This window comes from Pan paniscus, chromosome 10 (assembly GCF_029289425.2).
Source record: "Pan paniscus chromosome 10, NHGRI_mPanPan1-v2.0_pri, whole genome shotgun sequence".
NCBI classification, from domain to species: domain Eukaryota; kingdom Metazoa; phylum Chordata; class Mammalia; order Primates; family Hominidae; genus Pan; species Pan paniscus.
Window position 1 is genome coordinate 13,066,371 of NC_073259.2, and position 18,643 is coordinate 13,085,013.

Consider the following 18,643-nt stretch of genomic DNA (forward strand, 5'->3'; position numbering starts at 1 on the left):
AACTGTCTTTGATAGTTAAAATTGTTAGACACTCAGGCACTAAAATCAATGTTTTGTGTACATCTCTTAAAATGACAGTTCATTTGCTGACACTTCACAGTTTTGCAGTGCATGTCTTCTACCAGATTTATGTCATTAAAATAGGAATAAATCACTTCTGAGATACAGAGTTTTTCACTTCCTTAAGTTACTGAATCATAGTTCTGTTCCCCATAATATATATGAAATAGTACATTTTTAAATTTCAGAATGTTTTCTAAAACTCACCATGTATACAAAGCAGTATGAGGGCAGTAACCTCATGCTACTTTTTGTTTCTATGACAAGTAAGTCTCATTTATCTGCCATGAAAAATTGCTTGGGCATAGTAATAATCTTTTTTTCTGTAGAATGATGCAACATATATATTTCTTCTTGTCCCTTTAAATCTACTTCTTTACTAATACTGTAATTATCAAGTGTTGCTATTGGATCGCTATCTAATATCCGGCCCCAAATATATTTATTAAAAACCTTCATTATTAACTTTGTTGTCATTTTCATGATATACAAGACCATTTCTGGTCTTTTCTCTTTACAATGTTGCACTACCTTGCTCATGAAGTACCACTAGCACATCAAACCCAGACTTCTGTTGTCCTGACTCCCACAATAGTCCCTTTTGGATCAACTTTTCAGGAAAATCTTTAAGATTAATACCCCTCACTACCCTTCCTCAGTCCTTTCTCTATGTAATTATGACCAGAGGTCATATGCATAATTTACCTGAGCAGATAACTCCCGCATCCTCCTTGTGCCTGCAATTTTGCTGCCCCCAGCCGTGTGAATGGCACTGCCAAATGCGGGATTCTTTTCCATTGCATTTCATCTCATCCAGCCAGATGGGCCCTGTTCCTTCCCCAAAATAAGCAGAACCAGTGGCATTAATGGCCTCTCCACAGCCCAGCTGTCTGCAAACCACGTGAGCATCACTCAGGTCCCAGCTGTCATCACAGATGGTGCCCCAGGAGCCCTCATGATAGATCTCTACTCTCCCAGCACAGCGACCTCCTCCATTTACCAGGCGAAGTTGACCACTCTCTGCAAAGAGAAATGAAACTATTAATAATGAGCATTCCACTTGTTATTAATATTTTCATAGATTTGTCGCAGAGTCTTACCTATGCAGGCCACAGCACTTTCTTCTGGAATGGTAGGCCTTGTTGGGCCCAAAGACGATGAATTGCACGAGGACAGTGTTTGGGACTGGTTTCCTGCAAACACCAAGGTACTCAGTCATACAAGACACAAAAGGTTAGGGGAGTCAGATGAAATGTTATATGGATGAGTTGAGGACAAACATAGCTTAGAGAGAGAGGGGAAGGTGGATGGTCAACAAGTTTGAAATAAATCAGGTGCTTTGAGATGGGCTTGGCACATAGTAAGCACTGGATAACTAAGAAGTCCATCAAAATTAGGTTTGCTCACCCTCTGAAAAGACAAATGAGGTTAATATTCTGAAGCATGAATTAGTATTCATTCTTCTCATGACCCTTCAAAATGGATCACTGCGTTTCACTTTTGTTCTTCATCCCTATGTACACCTTCTCTTAAGACCCATCACTGGCTGCCCCTCATCCTCTTACCTGAGCAGATTACAGAGGCCACTTGCTCTGAAGGACATAATGAAGCACCTAGAGCAGTTACAGGACAATCTCCCATGTGCTGCTCAGTCCCAGTGCAGTGAAACATATGCCTCCAGACCTGACCATTTCCTTTTCCAAAACGTGCTCCTCCTGGGGTAGAAAGGGCAACTCCACATTTAAGCTGCTGGCAAAGAACATGGGCATCTTCTATGTCCCAGTGAGAGTTACAGAGGGATCCCCAGGCACCAAGCGTTTTGAGCTCCACTCTGCCTTCACACGGGGTCTTGCCATTCACCAAGCGAATTTCCGTGTATCCTGGAAGGAGACAGGGCTTTAGAAAAAGACAGCTATGACTCCCTAACCCTGTCCCTTTCACAGTATGAGAACCAATTAAAGATGTTTTCTGGGTCTTACTTGAGCAGACTACTCCAACATCCCTGCTGTGGCTACAAGTTCCTTCTGGGCGGGGTGCTACTGGGCAGAGTGAAAGATGGGACTCATGTCCCTCACACTGGAATTCTTCAGCCCAGATCTGTCCATTTCCCTCTCCAAAGTGAGCTCCCCCCAGGAGAGAGACAACTGTGCCACACTGTAATTCCCTGCATAGAACGCTGGCAGCTTCCAGAGAGAAGTCCGAATCACAGACGGAGCCCCACATGTCACCATGCTTCACTTCAACACGTCCAGAACAGGGAATGTCCCCTCCAACCAGTCTGGGTTCCCTGTGGGCTGAAAAATAAATATTATTTCAGTGAGAGGTAATATGATTTCCAGATTTCCATTCATGATGAGGGTGAAGAAGGTGGTGTGGAGTGGGAAATGGAGACCAGGGTGCTCAGTGATTTCCTACACTTGTTTGTCTTGGCTTTTCTGCCTCGAGTTGGGTATGGATAAATCTAGACCTCCCCATTCCTAGCTGAACTCATCCATCTGAGAGAATTCTGGGACTTCACCTTGTGCAGCCAACCATCCCCAAAGGCAATGATAACTCTGTTCTTCCAACATTTTGCTTACTTTATTCATAATAACATTAGAGACCACAAACAATGTGTATCTACTATCGCTATCTCTTAGTCTTGCACTCATTCCTCCATGTACTGCAATCTGGGGTCTGCTCAACCTTTTTGAATTGTTCTATGTAAAGCTTTTCAATATACTTCTAATTTTCAGAATGAACATCAGACTTCTTCCTTCTGACGTCTGTTACGTTTGGTATACGTGACCCTTCTTTGTCCCATTTTCTCCTCCATTCTTTCTGACAGTGCTTTATCAAAACATTTCATGTATTCCTTGAGTCAAGGTTCTGTCCATAACCTTCTCATCTGCTCAATGGACATGTCTCAACTGCTAATAAATATATTTTCATCCATACTTTTTTCTTTAATTTTAGGTCCACAAACGTATCTGCTTAGACATGTGGAGCTTAAAGTATTCAAAGTTGAATGAATTATTGTATGACAAGCCCACTATATTCTTTACTTAATTAATGATAAACAGGCCAAATTAGAATCACCTAAAATTGACCCACTTTATCTCACCACAAATAATGGTAATAATGATAGCAGTGAATATTAAGTGAGCATCTATTATATTACATATATGGCATTCCAATAAGCATTTAACAAACATTATTTCATTCAATCCTTAAAATTGCCTTAGGAGATAATTGTTAATATCATTCTGATTTTACAGACAGGGAATCTGAAACATAGAGAGGTGAGGTGTAGTAATTTGCTAAGGTCACACAAGAAATTACTACAGAATTAGTAAGAGAACAGAATTTGAAGCCAGACAGTATATTCCAGAGCCTAGAATGTTGACTTTCATGATACATTGAACATGTAGAAAACCACCATATCTGCTGGTCCTCCAGCATATTTCTTCTTCTGCATATTTGTTGCTATTGCCATAAAGTGATTTGTCATCATCTGTCATGCAGACCTCTACAATAGCTTCGTAAATTGTTTCCTTGCTTCAAAGTCTTTTTTCCAAGAAATTTATGCCATGATTATAAATATATTAATAAATTTCAAATATTTTCATGTGATGTTTTTCCTTTAGATAACTTAACGTTTCCTTAAAATGTATGCAATGATCCCTTACATAATTTCTTATAATTTCTGTAATAATCATGTATGCAATAATTAATCCAAAAGTATCAATGTAATGACCTATAATGTAACAACCTGTAATGTTCTCTGACTCTATTTTAGGCATTTGATGATGGGTGGGTTAAAAAGGCCGCCACAGAATTCAGTCTGTCAGTGAAGATAGATAATACTAAAAATAATAATCATAATCATATTAGCTAACATGTATTTATAGCTCACTGTGTAATTCCTGTGAGGTAGGCCCTATTACCACTCCCATTTTTCTTCTGAGCAAACTGCAGCACAAACAGTTTTCATAGATTCCCTAATTTCGTCCAGCTATTAAAATTAAGGAGAGGTGATAAACACTAATTCTTTAGTACACTTTAAAATAGTATGCTGTTACCTTAAAAGCTTTAATATCTATTACTTTATCAACCTAATTTGATGCTCCAGCCTAAAGATGCTTGGGCATGCCATAATTTTCATGCTTCTGTGCCTCTGTAGAAACTTTTCTCTCTACTTAAAATTTATTTCCCTACCTTATATACCTAGGAAAAGGCTACTTCTTTTCAAGGCTGTTCTATTTCTCACTAATAGCCTTCTCCTCCATGAACACAGTTCACTACAAGATATACATATTTTAATAGTGATGAACCCAAAAATAGAAATATGTATTAGACATAAAACTAACAAATAAAGGAGTCATTCACTCTGTTTTAGACTATGGGGGAGAGAATACCATAGATCTAAACTGGATCTTGAAAAAAGATGAGGAGTTTGCCAAATACACAGTGTGTGAAACAATCTTTAAGGAATATGGTCATGAAATGCATGGTGTCATTGAAGAATTATAAGTAACTTACTGTAGCTGAAATTTAAAATATAAAGAAAAGACACACCAGAAATAATAAATGGAATTTATATTATGAAGATGCTCTTTGTCAAGTTAAGAAACAAATCATCAAGATAAGTGAGTTTCTTTGAAAATACTCAGAGGCAATATAAAGTACTTAAGAGATACAAACTATTTCTTTTATCTTGTTCTTTAAGAGAAATAAAGAAAATGCAGTTGAAAATTAGACCTTCTGAAGGTCTTAAGTCCTTTATAGATATCTGCTATCAAATATCAACAATTTTTGTAATCTCTTGATGTTACTATCACGATGATATAGATACACCATCAGCCCTTGCCAATCTACATACTCTGATTTCCTTTCATCTCTCATAAACCTTTCACCTGATACTCAAATGTCTTAGAAAATGTTTCGAATATGACCATATTCTGTACTACAGCAATATAGAATACCTCAACATGTCAAATTTTCACCCATTATCCATTAAATCTGCGCAAAGCAAATTCCTGTCCAAATTTGAAATGAAAAACACGTTGCTTTCTAAACATAGCTCAGAGTTTAAAGCAAATAACACCTCTACAATACAAATAATTAATGACCCTTGAGTGGGATGGTCTTTCATTTCTTCTTTTGGAATCTTTATTCAAGCATGAAATTTCTCTAAGATATCATTAACTAGTATTCATATGATCCCAACCTCTTTTGGACAGCCCTAAATCTTTAAGTAAAGGCAGTCTCCTAGATCAAGCCAAATTCTGGTTTCTTGTAACTTCTTACTCTTTCATTTGGACCCATCTTGAACAAAATAAACCAAAAGAAAACCAGTGAAAAACAAACAAACAAACAAACAAACAAACAAAAATATTTTCTTTTCCATTGTGAAAACTCATTAAGCAATTGAGAAAAAGTCCCTTCTATAAGTATCCTCTTGTTTTCTTTGTCCTAACATATTTGAGTCAAGGCAGAGGACAAATTCTCCCACTCAGAAAGTGACTTGGAGACTCCATCCTCAGCCTTTATTTCGTGAATCTGCTAGTAACATGTTAATCTATCCTGTGGGTCGCTTTGCTTATATCATTACTCTTTAGACATGGATAGAATATTGGAAATGTATCCCTTTAACGGATTTTTTTCTGCTAAGTCTCTGACTGTGTTTTTACATAAAAACCATTAAGTAAATTTTTGCACCTGGATTTAGCACTATTGATCAACAACTACAGTTTTCCCCTGGCATAAGTAACTGAATCTGTTTTTCTTTCTTTCTCTAGAAAAATGAATAGATCTACAAAGAGCTTTAACATAATTAGAGACACAATTAACTAGAATTACTTCCTTTTGTTTAGTGATAAATAAAATATACAATTATGATTTAAAGAAGCATTAATGTATTTTCAACATTTAATGCTTTTCAGACTCTGAAGAAGTATAGATCATCATAATCTCAGAATTATTTCTCCATTCTAAGTTAAAATACAGCATAGCTCAAATGAACTGTTTCTTAAGGTCAGATGTCCTCTACAGTACATACACAGACATCACAAACAAAATGTCTGAGATTCAAAGTAATTTTGTGGCCAAAATTTCCTAGACCTTTTTCTGTCAACAATTTATCTTAAATTGTTTCCAATTCTCCTGCTTAGTTGAATTCTTCTGGTTCTTTTCAGCTGTATAGCCCTGTGCTATATAAAAGTTAAACAATTTAAACAGATGATCAAATTCGTAGCTTGAATTTGGCAGGCACAGAGACAGCATATCATCATTGACAGAGACAGTATGTCATCATTGAAAGTATCAAGTAAATCAAGAAACAAAAGTACAAACTATATTACTAATAAAACATGTAAAAAGCTAAAAACCAAGGCCCCCAACATAAGTAGAAGAACTTCCAAAACCTACAGCAATATAACAAAAGAGTTTGTAAAAGGAAACAAAAAGTGCACATGGCAAATAGCAAACAAAAATACAGCTCTGTGAAGTACGGAGCCCATCTTAAGTTGCAAATTTATGTTATTCATGATTTCTATTATACACATCTGAATAGAATCCTGAATAATTTAGAACATGTTACCATAAGTAAGGTATTCTAGTAATGCAACCTAAAATATGGGTGTGGTTGAATGAAGTTGATGGGCAGAATGCATTAATGACTCAGGTGTGAGAGGCTAAAAACCTAATGAGTCTTACACATGGTAAAATATTTGGGTAAGCGTCACTTTGAAAAGAAAACCATGTGCTCACTGATGCTTAAAAAATGCAGAATTTATTGGGAAAAGTACAAGAAACAAAACTACAAAAAATCAGAATATTTGCATGACGTGGATTCTCCTTGCCACTTTCAGCATTTACAAGAAAGATGAATTCAGACTATGAGCAGTCAGAATGCAAGCAGAAATGGGAGGAGAAATATCAATTTTATAAGGGGGTATGGTCTGCCTGCAGGTGTTGTATATTGTTAATCAAGAGTCCTATAATTTGGAATTGAAGAATTGAAGAAAAAACTCTAAGTATCCTGTCCCCCCAAATTGAGGTGGTGGTAAAACTGTAGCCTTGTCAGAAGATAAAATTGATACTCCAGATACAAAGGCAATGAGTCTACCGGCAAAGACGGAATTTAGGTCTTGTCCTTCCTCCCAAACCCACAGTTTCAAACGGCCTTAAGGCAGTGGTCAATAATTAAAGAGAAGGGCTGGTCACAGCATAAATCAAAGTATATTTATATGCTCTTGGACTATAGTTACTTTCAGATGGCATTGGGTTATAAAGCAAGTAGACTAGAAGCTTAGTAACCTTGGAAAGAACTTTTTGGTTGAATTTGAGGGCAGCTGACATCAGCCCTTGATTAGTCAATCTTTAATCCAAAGGTCCCTAAACCAATATTAGCAGAAAGTGGGTTGTGAAAGGTGTGCTGTCCTTAGATAGAGATACTCTCCAAACCAAACTTGGATGTAACTGTGAAGAATAATGTGCCAGGAAGAACTGCCCCGAGAGCAACACTGGGGCCCATGAAGGACAGCGGACAGAAGACACCTTCTCAGAGGCCAGCACTTCGTCTACCAGATTGGCTTTCCAAGGAACTCACTGAGCTGCGGGGTGGCTTATCCTTCCTGCCTGGTAGGATTTGATACTTACTGCAGCAAATCTATTCTGGATGTTTCTTGGTGACAACAGAGACACCAAAACAGCCTTAAACTGCTTATCTATTTGACTAATTTTAAATGAGAAAAAGTGAACACTGCCTTTTTTCAGTCACTATTATTTGTTTCTCTTTTAGATACAGCAGAACTTAATGCTAATCAATGTAAAATACAATTAATAAGAAAATATACAAACCATTATAAATTTAGAAGGAAAGTCTATAATCTAAAATATTTATATTAGTAAATCAGAAGAAATAATACTTAAGATTCAACTCAAGAAGTTGGGGGCCAAAAAGAAATCAAACTTTAGGAAATCTGAAGAGAATTATTAGAAAGAAAAGTAAATTTTAATGAATTAGAAAGGAAATAAAAGTAACATTAATTTTTTAAAATCCAAATAATGGTTTTTTAAAAAAAATTTAGGTAAAAGAATGGCTAATCTTGTCAGGTAAAAAATTAAAAGAATAAATGAATATACACGGTAATAAATTATAAGAAATGTTATAGATATGGAAGAAATTTCAGACAGCTCTTTAAATACTGATGTGAAATTCGATCAAGAAATTTTACTAAGTGAATACTTAAGGTACAAAACAATTTATACAACATGCCACCATTTGGATAATGAAAGCAAATGATAGCTATATATAGATTTGTTTGTATTTTCTTGTATTTACATGAAATATCTCAAATAATATATAAATATTCCAACCACATAAGTTGTCTGTGAGGAAAAGAATTGGATAGTAGTGGGGGAAGAGTTTACACTTTTTTATTTTGAAGTTTAAATCATGTGATTATATTGCCTGGTCCAGAATATTTTTTAAAAAGTAATATAGAAATTCAAATTTATATCTTAAATGATTGCCTTTTTTCAATCGGAGGATAATTTCCACTTAACTAGAGGTAAGCACCATTTGTAACATCAGGGAAATGCCCCTCACTGCATGCCTAGGTTGGGAGGTATCTGGAGCCATATTGTTGGTTAGAGGACATGCAGCACGTACAAGTTTCCATTCTGTGAGGTCTCTACATGTTTAATGGTTTTCTTGTACACTGTGTTTTCTAAAGCCTTTTTGTTGCATGAGTAAAAGTTACATTTACTTTAGAGTTATTTAAAAAGCATCACTTTTCAACAAAGTTAGCATTTGTATAAATATAATTAGCATAAAATACTAAAGATTATCCACAAACCTAACCAGTTTACAACTCATTTTTGAGCTTTTTAAAGAGGTTGCAGTGAAATATTCACAGGTTTTCCAAAAAAAAAAGAAAATTCTTTCACAGTACAATAGAGGGAGCTGAAGGTTATGTTAGTTTATCTAACATGGTTATTTTTTAAATCTTTTGGTGACATCCTGTGAAAGAAATATTGAATTCTATTTTTAAAATTTTAATCGTCCTTAATCTTATACCTCTATTGATCTAAAAATTACTCAAAAACCAAAGTGAGCAAAACCCAAACACTTCTATCTAAAGTGCAACATGAATTGTAAACTTATCTGACTCTCCCAGTGGAATTTGTGTAGATATTTTCTGGTTTCTTGAGAGTGATCTAGTCATAAGGACCAATGTTTCTTTTCAATTTCAAAGGTAGTACTGGAAATTTACACCCTTCTTCTTAACAAGTTGATTGAAAGTCATACCTGAGCAGGTAATTTTGGCTTCTTCATAGTGATCACAGGTTAGTCCACCCCATTGCCAGTTCTTGCAGTCCCAAAGAGAAGTTTCATTTCCGTTACAGCTACTTAGAAACAGCCATGTGTTTGTTGCCTGGATTTTGGAGTACACTTGATAAGATGTTTTGAGTGCAGATCCACATCCCAGCTGCCTGCAAACCACATCAGCTTCTTTCAGTCCCCAGCCTCTGTCACACACCTTCCCTAACAGTCTCTGAATCTCCACCTCAACTGTCCCAGCACAGCGGCTGCCTCCACCTCTAAGTCTTAGCTCCAGATCTGATCCATCTGCAAAAGAAACATAAACTTAAACCATCGATACATATGGAGGTTAGCTTCCAGAGGATTTTTTTTTGTCTTTTTTCTTCTCTGATACTGATGCATTGGAAATTATAGCTAACTTATTTCCTGACTTTTTAAGAAACAATAATATAGACCATAAATTTTTGTTAGAAATGGGACTGTAGTTTCAAGGGTTGATAAAAATTGTCAATGGCAGAAAGATATCAGCAATTCAGCTTTAAAAGAGATTCCTCAAAAAGTGGGTGAAGGGTATGAACAGACACTTCTGAAAAGAAGGCATTTATACGGACAACAAGCATATGAAAAATAGCTTATCAACAATGGTCATTAGAGAAATGCAAATCAAAACCACAATGAGATACCATCTCATCCCAGTTAGAATGGCGATCATTAAAAAGTCTGGAAACAACAGATGTTGGCAAGGATGTAGAGAAATAGGAAAGCTTTTACACTGTTGGTGGGAGTGTAAATTAGTTCAACCATTATGGAAGACAGTGTGGTGATTCCTCAAGGATCTAGAACTAGAAATACCATTTGACCCAGCGATCCCATTACTGGGTATATGCCCAAAGGATTATAAATCATTCTACTATAAAGACACATGCACATGTATGTTTATTGCAGCACTATTTACAATAACAAAGACTTGGAACCAACCCAAATGCCCATCAATAATAGACTGGATAAAGAAAATGTGGTACATATACACCATGGAATACTATGCAGCCATAAAAAAGAATGAGTTTATGTCCTTTGAAGGGACACAGATGAAGCTAGAAACCATCATCCTCAGCAAACTAACACAAGAACAGAAAACCAAACACTGCATGTTCTCACTCATAACTGGGAGTTGAACAATGAGAACACACGGACACAGGGAGGGGAACATCACACACTGGGGCCTGTCAATGGGTGGGGGGAAAGGGGAGGGAGAGCATTAGGACAAATACCTAATGCATGGGGGGTTAAAACCTAGATGACAGGTTGATACGTAAAGCAGACCACCATGGAACATGTTTACCCATGTAACAAACCTGCACATTCAACACATCTATCCCAGAACTTAAAGTAAAAAAATAAGTAAATTTAAAAAATTTAAAAACAGATTCCTAGGAAATTTTGTCTCTCTGAGCTCCAGGTAGATTCTGAGTTTGAAGTGTGCTCCATAAAAGCAGTCTGAGTAATTATTACAGAGAATGCCATCAGACAACCTTCCAAACTAGTTGAATAAAGAATGTGTCAAAGATTACAGGTATAAAGGAATTCCCAGCAAGGAATTTACTAGGCATTTCTACTTCTTAAGGAGCACGTTCCTACTCTTAAGGAGCACAGGACTTTCTGTTTCTGCTTTTCTTTTTGTTTAGTGTTTTGGTTTTGGTTTGGTTTTAACTTACCAGAACATGTCACGCCAGCATCTTCATTGTGATTGCAATAATGCTTTCCCCATTCATGGTGTTTACATTGCCAGACAGCAGGTTCATGTCCCTGGCAAGAAACGCTGTCAAGCCAGATGTGTCCAAATCCCTCACTGGCGTTAACTCGACCAATGGCTGTGATGGCAGTTGGACATCCCAGTTGCTTGCATGCCACAGCAGCATCATAACTGTCCCAGCCGTCATCACATATTGTCCCCCATTCTCCTTGGAATCTCACTTCTAATCTTCCTGAACATTCAGTGACTCCATCTACCAGTCTCAGGCTCAGATCTGCTCCCTCTGTAACAGAGACACACAACAGGTCTGCGATAAGGAAGCAAGAACATGAGACTATAAATAGCTATACCTGAGATGAGTTAAGGAAAAGGGGAGAGATATAAGTGGAGACAGAGAAAACTGTGATGTACTGTACTACCACTGGAAATCATTCAAGATGGAAGGAGGAGTGGATCAGGCAAGAAGATGGGACATCTCAGTATAGACAGCATATACTACAGGAAGTGTTTCTAACAGGAGATACAGGGACTGAATTTCATCTAGAGACCTGCTATTTGACCACCACAGAGTTCTTGTTAGAACTGTTTACTTTTTCTGTTTAAAATATATTTGCATGTGTTTAGGTGACTCCCTCATCCTTCAGTTTGCCTCCATACTTAGCAATCCCTTTTGCGTCTGACTGCATTCTCCATTGATACTACCTAGCCTGTGTTGTACACCTGAACCTGTTGTGACCATTTCCTTAGTTTAAAAGCAGAGCAAAGAGAAAGGAGGCTTCAGTACTACAATTTTCACCTCCCCCAAATCAATATTCTTCAAAGAACAGACGTTGATTCTGAAGAATATTCTGTAATAAATTAAACTGGTTTTTTCCTCTGGCAGTTTCCGTTTTCATTCCCACAATGTTATTGATTGTGATTCCTCAGCATGTGCTAACTGGGGGCCTAGAGAAATTTTGATGGTAAAAGAGAATGGAAGGTACAGTCTGTGTTTTTTCTACTCGAAATTCTTCACATTCTTAAGCTAACAAAATCTGTCTTTCTTGTAGGAGTTCCATTCATTGTGGTTCAGGCTATAGCTGATCACATTGTTCAACAAGAAAGAGCCTGTTCAAGACATGCAGAAAGAGATAGAACCCAGATGACATTGTTCAAGAACCTGAATCCAACCATGCATGAGGCTAACTATACCCTCTGGATTTCCCAGTTTTGTGAGCCAGTATTCTCTTCTTTTTAAACAAGTTTGAATGGAAGTTCCTTTATTTACACACACACACACACACACACAGAGAGAGAGAGAGAGAGAGAGAGAGAGAAAGGGACCTGGTGAAGATAGGGATTTTTTACTCTTATTTTCCTAAGTGTTCTCTGGGGTTCAAGACACACTCAATCTCCTTTTATACTAAGAATTCAACAGAAAAATGAAGAGTGGTATCTCTGCACACACAAACCATTTTCCCTGCCCCCAGTCTGAGTATACAACGTGAAAGTCTCTAGACAGATACAATGCATATCTAGTATAAATAAAGTTTTAATGGGAAACCAATATTGATTTTTAACAAGTAATTCGATTCTGTGAACTTGAAAAATGATTTGGGAAGGAGTGGGTTAATGAGGCTAATGAGGAGGCTTTTGTGGATTAGATGATAACTGGAGTGGTTTGGTCGTAGAACTTCATAGTGCAAAATTTCCTAGTAAAGCCCTTCCTTCTTTCCTTTTTCCCCTCTTTTTCTTTTCGGTCTCTCCCTTTCTTTATGGGCTTTTCCTAAACACTTTCATCTTTTCTTATGACCTGGATCTCAGTTTCACTATGCACCCTTCTTCCCTAACCTATTTCTCCTAATTTCAGTTAAGGTAAAAAGTCCACAGGTATCAGAACTGGAACCTGAAGTTAGGTTAAAACGCGGTGACAAAAGAAGCAGACTTCATTATGTTCTTAAGAGTTCAGGCTCTTGAGATTTATTACCCCTTTCTTTTCTCCTCTCCTGGAGAATAGAATGAGCCAAGATCAGTCCTTACTTGAGCAAATCACTCCAGCATCCTCAGCATGATCACAGTTATGCTTTCCCCATCCTTGATGTTTGCAGTTCCAGAGAGCTGACTCATTTCCGTTGCATATAAGATCATCAAACCAGATTGGTCCAGAGCCTTCTCCAAAATTAGATGAACCAGAGAAACTGACAGCACTTCCACATTCAAGTTGTCTACAAATGACAGATGCATGATCTATGTTGAAGTTATCATCACACACTGTTCCCCACCGTCCTTGGAATTTGATCTCTATTCTTCCAGAACACATATTCCCTCCATTCGTCAGCCTCATTTCCAAATTGGATCCATCTGGAGCAAAGAAAAGACCAGAGTTCAGAAGTTACATTCATTTAGAAGTGATTTTAGAAAAGAAGTTTCCTCTGGACACTTGGGATTTTATGTTGTCCTTAAAATGGTGCCTGATTTTGGATGTTGCCCAGCTCAACACAGTAGAGAATTTTAATATGTTAAAATCTAGGAAGCAATTAGGATTTTTATCTATATCTACTTACAAAGGAAAATGTTTACAGGTTAAAGTTTTTAAACTTTCTGTTTTGTTTTGTTTCCATCTATTACTAGGACAGATGTAAATACTCTTTTTATACAGAAATAGATAAATTTGAATCAAGTTATTTAAATTTGACTCAGGTTAAAGCTTTAAGTGTATAAATTTCAAAAAGCAAATTGATTAACTCCACTGGTAGTTATAAAACAACAGAAAAAAAGAGCTAAAAGTACTATACTGTTTTAGCTAAACAGCCAGTTCTATATACAGCAATAATTATGATAAGAGCCTGCTAAAATTTATGATAATTTTAAACTTTGCAGTAGATGTTACTTTTGTTATTCCCCATTTCACACCTCCCATAGTGGTTAAAAATAAGAGGAAAGAAGGAGGAGAAGGAGGAGAAGGAAGAGGAAGAGGAAGCAGAGAAAGAAGAAAGAGAACTGAGTCACCAAGAGAACTGAGCCATGAGGATCTTCAGCACCTGTTACATACCAAACAGTGTACCAGTAGTTTTACATGTATTATATCATTGAGTCCTCAGAAACTGAAGTTTAGAGAGATTTGACAACTTGCACAAAATCACAGGATATTAGCTATGTGAAAATTTATTTCAGCATTTTTCTAGATGCTACTGTGTGTTTCTCTTATCACATCATGATGCCTGGACAGAGATAAGTCCTTTCTATAGTCAGTCCAATGGGAGAGAGAAAGGCTGGGAGGTGAGAGGATTGTATAAAAATTAATGAAACAGGCCAGTCATGGTGGCTCACACCTGTAATCCCAGGATTTTGGGAGGCCGAGGCAGGTGGATCACCTGAGCTCAGGAGTTCGAGACCAGCCTGGCCAATATGGTGAAACCCTGTCTCTACTAAAAATATAAAAATCATCCAGGTGTGGTGGCAGGTGCCTATAATCCCAGCTACTCGGGAGGCTGAGGCAGGAGAATTGCTTGAACCCGGGAGGTGGAGGTTGCAGTGAGCCGAGATAGCGCCATCGCACTCCAGCCTGGGGGACAAGAGCGACAATTCGGCAAAAAAAAAAAAAAAAAAAAAAAAAAAAAAAAAAAAAAAAAAAAGGAATGAAACAAACGAAGAGAAATGGGGATCCCAGGAATCTGAGTTGGATCAGAAATGTGCTCTTGGGATTTGTCAGCAGAAAGCCCTGACACATGACTTTCTCAGTTATTGTGGGGTCAATTGCAATAAAACATATGGAGATGTTTTGCAAATTAAAAGCACAATGTAAATGAAATGACTAGCATTGCACACTGGTCAAGCAATTATACTTTCAAAGAATCCTTCCTACAACAAGAAATGATGTATTAATGCTAGAAATAGTTGTTTTTTGATTCACTAAGTTGATTATCAGTTAATGGACAAAATGGTAATAATTTGTGGGTCAACATATCAAAACAAGTCACTGGGAAAGAACAAGGAGATAACTTAGATGTCATGATATTTTTATGATATAGGAACAGTAAGCTTACTGAATATCAAATTTAAACCACCACTTCTTGGCTTTTTGGCTAAGATCATGTATAAAATTGAAGCCAGTCACCTCCTCATTAATCACAGTGTTCAGAATTTTTTTTTATTAGAAAAAATGACCTTGTGTTTTGTGGTTGTCTAGCAATGGATGGAGTACTTTTATACATGAACTAGATTGCTTACAGGAAAGTGGCTTATTCTAGGTTTTAACCCATCTACATATTTTTTTCCCACCAAGGATTTTGTGTTGAGGCTTTGACTAATGCAAGTCTTACCTGAGCAGGTCACTCCAGCATCTTGTTGGTGGGTACAGTTACTATGCTTTCCCCATCCATCATGTTTGCAATCCCAAAGAGCTGACTCATTCCCACGACAAGAAACATGATCCATCCAAATGCGTCCAGAACCTGCACTGGAATTAGCCCATCCAGTGGCTTTGATAGCAGTTGGACATCCCAGCTGGTTACAAATCACAGAGACCGCTTCCATGCTCCAGCCATTATTACACACCGTTCCCCACTCCTCCTGGACTTTCACTTCCACTCTCCCACTACACTTGTTTTCACCATCCACTAGCCTCAGCTCCTTGTCTGTTCCTCCTGCAACAATGGATTAAGACAGTAATTGGCCAAGGTCGCAAAGAGCAAGTAGAAAATTATTTTTTACATTACTTATTTATCCTTCAAACTCAGATTTGAGAACCATCCTAGTCCTATCCATGGTAAAACAGAAGAATGTTATTTCACAGTCATTCAAATATAAGTATCAGTATCACTGGTTTCAAATTAAGCAGTGCTATATAACCAGTAAAGGTAAGTAACACAATAGTGTTTAATAGCTTTATTTTATGGCTGGATAGCCTTAATAGTGGCAATTTATATAATTTCCGTGAAGCATTTTCGAGTTAAATAAGATGCTACAAAACGTGATGGGGATGAACTTTTTACATTTCTCCAAAATCCTAAGGTCGATAGAAAGAAGGCTGATAGAGAATTTATGAAGATGAAAAGACTAGTTGTAAGAAATTTAACTCTTATTTCATATGTATATGTAAAATAGCATAAATCTTAAAAACGTTAGACTGAAACTTATCTACTTAAATAAAAATTAAGATGGAGATATTTTCTACTATTTTCTACCATAAAATAAACCTCTTTGTACTCTCTTCCCACCCGCAGATGATAGATGATCTCAGTTGCCTCCTTGGCATTATTTTAGCTTTATTTAGGAATCTGGTCCCACCAACCTGGCATCTCTCAATACATTTTTAGATAAATTTTGGCATTTGAATTTACTAATGTGTTTCCCAAATTCACTTTTGTTCTAATGATTCTGAAGTTTCTCCTCCTTTGTATTCTTTCCTATTTTTCAGTTCAACATTATTTCTAATCTTTAAGTAAAATTCATTTATCTCCTGTGAGTTTATTTCATTTGGTGAGGAACCATGCTAATATTTTGGTGTTGCATGGTTAGATTTTTATTGTGTGCTTTTAATAATATCTGATCCTTTGAATACATGGAGAATGTCACCTAGTTTTTAGATGCTACTCGGCCTTCAGAAAAATTGTTTGCCTTTTAACTGTTCTTGTCAGAGTGGGCTAAGGCTGTAAGTAAATTTGACAAAGTACTCACCAAGAGAACTGGTGACAAAACAGGCACTGAGAAGTAAGACCACAGTAATGGTGAAGGGACTCAAGTTGACAAAATGTCTTCTGAAGTCTGTGAAAAAGAAAAGAGGGCAAAAGTAGCATCTTTCCAAAAAGAGACTTTGGAGAAGATAGATGGTTTCAGAGGTTAATTAGCAAAGAAGCTCAAACCAAGACAGAAAACTCTTCCTTCTAAATTGCAAGGCGGGCAGGAAACATTCATACCCAGGCTCATGTAGTTTCAGTGAAATAGCTTTGAAAATGTTCATGTTTATAGGCAACCTAGAGGTGACGGATTAGAAGAAGGTTGGTGGTGGAAACGAGAATTGCAAGGGCGACCCTTAAAACCTGGAAAATGGAAACAACATCAATGAAACTTAGTAGTGGACAATTCTCCCAGCAGGCACAGGGAAGGTATCCTGAGATTTCTCTATTCCCTAACCACCTTGATATTCAATTATGGATGCCCCCATCTTTAAGACTACCTAGCCGCACTGATAGAGGATAAGTTCCATGAGTAAACGAATTATATCTATCATGTTCTCCATAATTTCACCAGTACCTGGCTTGATGCTTGCCAAATAGTAGCTAGCAGAACAATACCTAAGTGATGATATTCATATCTGAAAAACTCAAATATTAAATCTTGTCATCTCTACCTGTATCATTATCACATAATACACTCTTTAATGCTGTTATTACTCTCATATCTTCTCGTTACTCTAACCCAACACTAATTTAAAACTAAAAATGCTAAATGATTTTAACATGTCCAAATAAGTCTTAAAATAGATAACTCACTTATGAGAGTAGATAACCTTCTTTATGTAATTAACTCTCTATCAATATTCCTTTCTGCATATTCTATCTTTTCTAACAACTATTTTTTCATACTCAGCACATTTCAATTAACTTTAGTTCCTGACTTAATTTCACCTCAGCAGTTTTACAAAATTAATGCCAACTCTGATTCCCATATCACATCTTCAATTTTGAATCTATGGCAGATCAAAGGTGCTGCCATATAAGCCTATGTCCTTTTTCCACTCCTTACTCTCCTGATGCCAATCACTTTTAAATCACATCCATTGACTGTCATAATAATTACATACCCCATTAAAGGGGAAATGTAGAATAAATGAGAAGCTTTTACCAGCAGATCCAGAGTCTTCAAGTAGCACCATTCTGAGTTTGCTCATTCCAAAGATTTATAACTTCAATGATTCCTAAATCTTCTTGTATTATTCCCTAGAAATGTTCTTCTAAAGAAAACGACTAAGAATTCTAAAAATCACTTCACTTTCATGAAAATGAAAAGGCTACATATGGAGGCGGAGTCAACTCAAAAAGGGAAGTCATTGAAAGAGCTGAGGTTCCATTTCATACTCATGTTTTCTTCAATATAGCACATGAAACAACCAAAGGAAATTGGGAAACACTTCCCACAGATTTCGAAAAATTAGAGGAAATACTAACTCATATGCTGCTGTTGCTGAATTAAATATTTCACATTTTTGAACTTCATTTTGGACAAATATATAAGACACACAAAAAATTACTAATTGTCATGTAGAAAAATTATGTAAAAAACTAAAGCAAAACAGGCAAAATATAATTAAATGACATTTTATCATATGCACTTTTAATTTTATTTCCATAATCAAATGTGTCTAATGAGTAATTTTGTGTAAGTTGCTGAGACACAGCATTTGTCATTTCTTTTCTAATGGGATGAAGTACACCAAGAGAATTAGCCGTGACTATTACTGATATTACAAATGGTGAAACAAAAATTAGCAACACATGATTTTAGCTCTATATAACTCAGATTCAAGTAAGAGAAACACA

At 36.6% G+C, this 18,643-nt stretch overlaps 1 protein-coding gene across 6 annotated transcripts in view; it reads right to left on the bottom strand.

Annotated features, from left to right (window-relative positions):
- Positions 1-18,194, bottom strand: part of CD163 (CD163 molecule) — a 33,119-nt gene extending 14,925 nt beyond the window's left edge. For 4 of the 6 annotated variants that reach the window (XM_034935271.3, XM_008964186.5, XM_003811791.7 and 1 more), the window contains exons 1-10: positions 17,949-18,159; positions 16,782-16,868; positions 15,425-15,748; positions 13,143-13,463; positions 11,086-11,406; positions 9,356-9,676; positions 2,040-2,354; positions 1,626-1,940; positions 1,161-1,253; positions 766-1,080 (exon numbers count right to left, since the gene is read on the bottom strand). In XM_034935271.3, coding sequence (XP_034791162.1) covers positions 766-1,080; positions 1,161-1,253; positions 1,626-1,940; positions 2,040-2,354; positions 9,356-9,676; positions 11,086-11,406; positions 13,143-13,463; positions 15,425-15,748; positions 16,782-16,868; positions 17,949-17,994 — 2,458 coding nt within the window. In that variant the 5' untranslated portion in view covers positions 17,995-18,159. Of the gene's footprint in view, positions 1-765; positions 1,081-1,160; positions 1,254-1,625; positions 2,355-9,355; positions 9,677-11,085; positions 11,407-13,142; positions 13,464-15,424; positions 15,749-16,781; positions 16,869-17,948 lie in introns of all 6 variants that reach the window. The other 2 variants (XM_003811790.6, XM_008964185.5) reach the window with 2 other exon arrangements.
- Positions 18,195-18,643: the final 449 nt, after the last annotated feature.